The sequence below is a fragment of the Apaloderma vittatum genome, unplaced genomic scaffold (genome assembly GCF_000703405.1).
Source record: "Apaloderma vittatum isolate BGI_N311 unplaced genomic scaffold, ASM70340v1 scaffold20033, whole genome shotgun sequence".
NCBI classification, from domain to species: domain Eukaryota; kingdom Metazoa; phylum Chordata; class Aves; order Trogoniformes; family Trogonidae; genus Apaloderma; species Apaloderma vittatum.
This window is the reverse complement of record NW_009710088.1, coordinates 106504-114327: the sequence shown is the minus strand read 5'-3', so window position 1 is coordinate 114327 and position 7824 is coordinate 106504. Positions and strand designations below refer to the sequence as shown.

The following is a 7824-nucleotide window of genomic DNA, read 5'->3' as shown; positions in this document are numbered from 1 at the left end:
TTGTAAAGCCCCTCCCCTCCACTGGCAACAACCACAAAATCATTAAAATATTTAGGAAATAAAAAAAGACACATAGTTTCTGGTACTGACTGTAAAGATTTACCTTTGCAGAATTTCTCCTCATAGGGAATTCCATCTTTTGGATCCACTCCCTGTTGAAGAGGAGAAGGGGCAGATGATAGTACTGATCTATGATTGAAGAGGAGAAGGTGCAGATGATAGTACTGATCTATGAAAAATGGCATTGCAAAACAGAGGCTGAGAATTCAGTCCTTTTTAAATGTTGCCTGCAGAAAGCACTGCACCATAATAATTATGCTTTCCATTACTTCATTTTAATTATACATATATTTAAATTAATTATAATAGCTATAATTTAAATAATCATAAGCATCAATAAATAAAATTCACTCATAACTGCTTCCCCTATGTTTTCTTATTTTTCAATAACTACAGATCTATTACTTGGAATATCAAAGGTAGTAAACAAATAAGAGCAAAACAAAACAGTTAATAAACCAGAATAAACAAAAAAAGTGCAGATTAATTCAAAGGGAGGGAAGAAGAGAAGCAGCAATCAGGAAGGAAGCATACAAGGCAACTTCATTTACTTACCCATATGCCATTGCAGTTTGAGTCACTTTTTGCATCCCAATCATCAGGACTAAAATAGAGTTACAAAAGGATATAGTGTCACAGAAAAAGAAGAAAAAGGGGCTTGTGGGGAAATCAGACCCTTTGTGCCATTTTTCACTAACTATGACTACAAAATAACTAGAAATCCATCTCTGCAGATAAGGGTGGGTGCTACAGATAAGAGATGCTACACCCTTAAACTTGGTTTGTCCAGTCACGAGTCGGTTAATGCTCAGGCTTTAAAACCAGTCCTGTTTAATTGCAGCTGGCAGGTATTCACCTGGGAGATAATCACTTAGCTCTCCGTTATTCATTTTTATTATTCTCCAATATTCCTTTAGCTCTCCGTTTCTGCCAATGTAACAAGAGGACCGGATGCTGGAGCTCAGCAGCCAGCCACAAGCACCACTGTCTTGTCATCCCTAAACTAGGGGCAGGCCACATCAGCTCAAGTGCCAAAAGGCTTGTAAGCCTCAGCAGCTTGGTTTCCTTCCTCACTTCTGGTCTGTCTGACCAATTTCGGCTGCAGATACTTCAGAGGAAGGAGAGAAACTTGTGCAGCACCCCGATAATGCGTTCCATCCGTGGTCTCCATCATCCTTTCTTGTCTCCATCACAGTGAAATCAAGCAACGAGCAGCAACGCGCTTTCTTGGAGTAGGGCCAAATCCAAATATGGAGCTCCTTCTTCAAGAAGCCAAAGTTATTAGGAAGCCTTTAAAATAATTCAAAACTTTACCGTCTGCCAGGGTACACGGTGGTATTTTTGTCATTGCAGTCTCTGCCTCGCCAGTGATAGCCCCTCAGTGTCTGAAAGCCAGGAGGAGCACACAGATATGATGGTCATTGTTATTCTTGCACTTTTAATTTAAAATATCTAAAATGAGAATCTAACTCAAGGTGTAGGAATAAAACCCAGTAAATGGGTTGCATTCCAGAGTCCCTTTGCTAAGCTTTAATAAATGAAACCTTGCACGCTTTTGTGCAGAAATAAGGCAAGCTGGCAATTCAATTCAGTTTGTTTTCTTTTTTTTTATATATGACTTTATTTCACCTCTTATTAATTCAGTAAACAGACCACTCAGTAGCAGAGCAATTTGCTTCTGCAGGGAGCACAGCTTTATGTGTGCATCTCCCCAGGTGGCACAAATGAATGATTGTTTTTTCAGTCGAAGAAAAAAAACCCATGAACCAAACAACCATTCACTTCATTCCTAAACCTATTTTCTCATGAATGAATAAGGCTTTGCAGATAGTGGGAGGAATGCCATAGACATTCCCATTATCAAGGGATTACCGTACCAAAGGAAAGGCTTTGCTTACCGGGAAAGTACTAAATTTATCTCCATCAAAATCTTCAAAAGGCAGTTTATTTCTTATAATGCTGTAACAAACAAAACCAACAAATGCAGTGTTAACATATGGAAGGGAATCTATTCAGAAAGAAAAAAACCCAACACGTTAAAGCGTACAGAATAGATAATAGCTGGCATGTCATTCACGGCTCCATACTCAGTTTTAGCTTGTATTTCAGCAAAGAGATTCTGTCAGAAGGAGCAAATTCTGATTTCTTTTAATATCTGCTGATATCTGACTCTTATACGGCTGCAATGTCAAACCTTCAGCCTCTAAAACAAATTAGGACATCAAATCTGTGGTAAAAGTAACTATATATATATTGGGTTGTCTGAGATAAATACTATACTCAGCCTGGCAGATCTTGCAAATCTGAAATGAAATACTAATGGGAGACCTTCTACTTGAGCAAGAGCTGCAGAATGGGGCCTTGTGCTGATGGAGCCTCCTTCTTCTGTTAAAAACAAGTGGCAAATACCCTTTCTCATATTCATCTCTCAAGTCTTTACACCGTTTCTCTACTGTTGTGTTCAGTATAGAAGATTTGCAGTTTGCACATCAGGGTGCAGCTACACACACACAAAGTTATGCTTATTTTATAGGTAAAAGTGGATTTAATATGAAGAAGGACCGTACACGCTGAATTCATAGGTGGTCTAATGCTTTAACTGAAGATCAGAGTCTTATCTTAAGATATCTGTATCTTGTCCTGCAAACTTTTGGACATGCTGCCAGAAAGTTGGTTTTCCACCCGGCTTTCTTAAATACCGCCCTACAGTTTGCCACTGCCACTTAATTCATGTTCCTCACAGAGTTATAGAGGTGCTGGTGGCTTTCCTGTGCTGAGCTGTGGGTACCCCAGCTGGGTGAAGAAATGAAATGAAGTCTCTTGGGCTCAGGAAATCTCAGCAGAAAATTAGGTCCTTCTTGGAGGTGTCATATCTTTGAGCGTGTCATGTATTTAACCTCCAGAATCTGCTAAAATTATGCAAATATTTTTAAGTACTGGAAAAGCACAGGGATCCCTCTGAGGAATCTTACTTTTCTGAATTCTGTACAACCTCCCTCTACACTACCTGGACAGTCAACTACCTGGTTCACTACCTGAACCAAAAGAAGTTGGTTGCAAAGAATATGAAGTTTTGTTAACTGAGAATGGCTTTTAAAAAAAACGCCATGTACCATATTCTGTTTCTGGTTAAGAACTGAAAACTTTATACGTACTATTTAATCTTCTCACACAGGTTAGCCAGAAGAGGAAATGCACATACATTTGAGAAGCCCATGAAGCTTTTCTGTAGGGGAAGAAAATAAGATAGATGCGTCAGTTCATGGGATATTCAGTGTCAGTAAAGTCCACAGACAAACCATGTATTTTCTGCCTAGAAATATATGAAAACTCCAGTGATATCATTAAGGATGTTACATGCCAGAGGATTTAGACCCAACACATTAGTCAACTTAAGGATTTCAACTGAACATTTTACAAACCAACTACTCCTGCTTTCGGAGAGCTATAAAACTGAAAAAGAATGCAGAAGTCCCCATGAAACTGTCTCCTCTCATGTGCCCAAGTTATTTATTTCATTCTTTGTAAAAATTACTGTTCTCATGTTTGACAAACATGATGATATCTGATACTCAGTGTGAAACTAGTGAAAGCAACACACTGTGGGCCATGAGGCTGGTTTCTGCACATTCAAGAAGGGGTGGATAAGCCAAAGGATAAGCCCAAAGAGAGGAGAAATGGGAGAATCCAGCATATGCATAGAATGCCCTTGATTTTTTTAATAAGATTTTTACCTGGAATTATTGTAACTAGATTTTATCTTGGCCAGACCTGCAAACTGTAAAAGACAACTGCTGCAGGGTAAACTGTCAACATTAGAAGGCCATATCATGGGCCAATCCAGTTGAGATCCCAGGTAGCCAGGAGGCTTCAGAAGCTGAAAGAGACCTTCTTAGTAAACGCTCAAGTTACAGAAACATTGCCCTGTGTTGGCAATCAGTCCCACAAACATGCTGGTCATGTGGCTTCACCCTAAGTTCAGGTGGTCTTTAAACACTGAGGGCATTCAAGAGGTCTATAAGTACAAAGGGCTAAGTCGGTGCACAGTCTAATTAACTGCACTAAGGTGGTGTTCAGCATGTAAATATGGAGCAGATGGGCATACTCATAACTTTATGCAAACAAGGGTAATTATTTACATGGCCATAGCACTTAAAACTCTTGGACCAACTCCCTTGTGTTGTGCTCTTTACATATGAAGAAAAAAAAAGATGGTCCTTGCCCTAATGAGATTACAACCCAAAGCTAACATAAAACAGAGCAGGAGGTCAACCACAGGAATGCGTCATGGCCAGGATCTCAATGTGGAGAGGGGGGCTGGGGTAGGGGAGAGGGGACAGAGTTCCCAGTACAAACATGGTTGCCAAAATTTGCATCGGCAGCTGAAGCGACCAAGCAGAAAGGTGAAGATGAAAAAGCGTGGTACCTTGCGGGGGAGACCTGCAGCCGAGGTGGAGCTGCAACAGTGCACTTTGTGAAGGATGCAACAGAGAAATTAAAGGAGAAAAAAAGGAGAAAAGTCAGGGAGACAAGAAACGTGCAAAAAAATCCAAAACACCAACCCACCAATTAATTCTCTTAGCTCTGCCCAACTTGCCTCAAATGGCAAGGCTGCAGTCTCACTGGCTTGGAGAAGACCACGGCGTGGAGAGGATATCAGTGCAGTCAAAGGCGAAATCAGAACACAAAGACAGAAGTGGACAGAAATAGCCAAAAGTAGCCAAGGAGTGGGGCCTTCCCTTGAGCTGAGAGACCAACCTGCAGCTCCATGCTCTTTCCCATCCCTCTGCACCCCTGTATTTAAGCTCCCTGCCAGTGTGGCTGCCACAGGACCACTTCCCTGCAGACACAGATCTCTCCTTTGCTCTCTGTGTGTGCCTACACCTGCATGGCCAGGTAGGCAGAGAGCACGCGAGACACGCAAGCAGGACACCAGCTTTTCTCAAAGAGCTTTGCAAACCTACATACACCTTCCTAGAAAGGGGAAAGGAACCACTGCCTCCACCTCCTCTATGTAGGACTAATTCCAGCACTGCTGACAAAAGCAGTAGAGGCTCTTAAAGCTTTTCATCAGGCTAAGATTTGCAGTGTCTTCATCTGAGCTGTCAGCTTTTCACTTCAGCCTAAGTCACAGCATGAAAAGCCTTTGAAGTTAAGGCATCTGGAGCTGAAACTGCACCAGAAAGACAAGCTACAGGGCTTGCAAGAAACAAAGACATAAATAAAACCTCCTTCCATTCTGCTCACAGGTTGCATTTAAAGTCTACCCTTTGCTGTAAGCGGAATAAAATCTTTTCTGCCTTTTTCTCAGCTAGTCACTTGAAAATTGGTGCTGACCAGATTTCCTCTGTATGCATGGTGCTTGCTCTCACTAAAGCATAGAATCATAGAATTGTTTGGGATGGAAAAGACCTTTAAGATCATCGAGTCCAACCATTAACCCAGCACTGCCAGGCCCACCACTGAACCATGTCCCTGAACACCACATCTACATGACTTTTAAATCCCTCCAGGGATGGTGACTCCACCACTTCCCTGGGCAGCCCATCCCAGTGCTCGACAACTCTTACTGTGGAGAAGTTTTTCTTATGTGCAATTTAAACTTTCCCTGGTGCACCTTGAGCCCACTCCCTCTCATCCTATAGCTTGTTATTTGGAGGAAGCAGCTGACCCCACTTTGCTACAACCTCCTTTCACAACTCTGTCCATCATTCTTTCACTGCTATTGCTGTTGCTCAAAGATGCCTCTTGCTATCTTCTCCACCCACAAGAAGAGCTAGCACTAGAGGTGCTCACAGTGACTGATAACACCAATATTTTACTCATTGCCTGTTAACATTCCCTAATGACATTTCTGTAATTATTTTAATTGGTTTTACAAAAAAGAATAACAATGAGCACCTAATGCTTGTTGGTGTTAGGTTTAAGCCAGTCGCTCACAGATGGCTCACTACTTTTAATGAATGGAGACATTTATTAGATTTTTTTGGGTTGTAGTCACTTTCACTGCATCTCTACATCTGGAAAACACTTCTTTTTCCCACACTCCCAATGATCCTGAGAAAATCTCAGTAAATACAAACCCCTGGGAGCCAGATAGACTTCCCATCTTCATTACCAACAGCCATAATGATACCTCTTTTTTATGCACAGTCACACACAGCTGCCAAGCAAAGATGGGGAGAGCTTACTCACAAGAACTTCTTCATGAGGCTCTCCCCAAACATGAAATGAGGCAAAACCAATCAAGATAGCAGCTTTGGAAAGAATGAGTAGATAAAATTTAAAGTTTTAGTCCAGTTTGAGCCAGAGATTAGGTGAATGTTTTTCCCTCTCCACTGGTGTGGATGCAGAATGTCCTACCATGGACAGACTGTTTCTGGATCCTCATGCACACATTCAGCCAGGCAACTCTCGCCCCAAGCAGCGAGAGCACCTCACATTTGCTCATTGGCACCTGTAGGTGCCTAGGCAGGTGAATAGACCATGGTTTGGCAGTGTTCAGAGTGTCCAGGTGATTTTCTTACTATCCCATCGCACACTGCTGCTCTGGGATACGAGGCTCATGAAAGCATGATACATGCTGTGCTCTCTCCTGGAGATCTTCCTTGTGTTTCTCACTGCATTATTTTTCTGGATTTGAAATGAAATCAACTGCAATCCAGGTGAAGGGGAGGTTGCAAGAGACAGTAATGCCTCTAGAAATGTTGTTTTTAGTTTTCTAGCTTCAAAATATATTTCAGTGAGGATTGTTGTAGAGAACATGCTGGGAATAACTGCCGGAGAGACCCAGCCAACCACATGATACTTGTTTTAATTTGAACTGACCTTGTATTGTGCAGTTATGCAGGTTAAGAAACACATTGACTGGAGAAATCCAACTCTGACCCTGCTGCTTCTAGCTGGGGCACACTGGTAGGTGGGCAACCATGAGCAGGAAGGGTCCAAGGGTGTTGCGATGGAGATTGAGAGAGGTGTCGGGACACTGAGCATCTTTGAGGATATGGGAGAATAGAGGCAAGCTGGAAGGAGGCCTCACTGCACCCAAAGATTGATGCCAACCATGCCACCCTACCCAGGACAGCCTGAAAGGATGCATGTGTGGTTCTCAAAGGCCAGATAGAGCTGGCTGTGCAAGGGACGCAAACCAATAAGCTAAGGGTAGAAGCGTGCGTGAGGGATCAAAGGAATCCTGTGTCCTGGGAGACAACGGCTGCATGATGATCTCTCTTCATCCCTGCACTCAGGCTCTGGCTAAGAGAGAGGACCTCCTTGACTCTGAGCATCTCTCTGCGGGTGCTACTGTGGGGGGCTTTCCATCGGAGAAAGGGGATGAGAAATTTCACTTAATTTGAGTGGAAACCTCAGGCCATCAGCAGCACAGCGTTGAATAGGAAGGAAAATGAATAAGATCCTGCTGGTTGCTGTTCTGCAGGAGCTGACACTCATCTCTCCAGTGCGTTGTTTATTTCCCTGGCTTGGCAATTTGGCAATTGCCCAAAAGCTAATTAGGCACCTCAATTTTCACTTTTGCTAGTAGCATCACAGTGAGGATTCAGGAAGAAGCAATATCAATAATTTCTTCACAAACAGCGAAAACATTTGCTCTGCATTGAGTGCCTGAAGACAACTGGAAGCAAACTCTATGGCTGAGCTGACTCATATAAGTGAACCCAGCAGAATAAAAGCTGTCCTTCCCTTCTCTGCTACCCTTTAGAAATCCTCTATAAATTGGAAAGCTAGTGGAGGCGGAAAGATTTCAAA

At 42.5% G+C, this 7824-nt stretch overlaps 1 protein-coding gene across 1 annotated transcript in view; it reads right to left on the bottom strand.

The window, feature by feature from the left end:
* Positions 1–103: 103 nt before the first annotated feature.
* The window catches only part of LOC104272248 (acyloxyacyl hydrolase-like), a gene marked incomplete at its 3' end in the record, with an annotated part of 38283 nt that continues 30562 nt past the window's right edge, over positions 104–7824 (bottom strand). The window contains exons 8-12 of the mRNA XM_009867189.1: positions 3216–3286; positions 1959–2019; positions 1375–1445; positions 616–664; positions 104–152 (exon numbers count right to left, since the gene is read on the bottom strand). Of these exons, the coding sequence (XP_009865491.1) occupies positions 104–152; positions 616–664; positions 1375–1445; positions 1959–2019; positions 3216–3286 (301 nt within the window). The remainder of the gene's footprint in view (positions 153–615; positions 665–1374; positions 1446–1958; positions 2020–3215; positions 3287–7824) is intronic.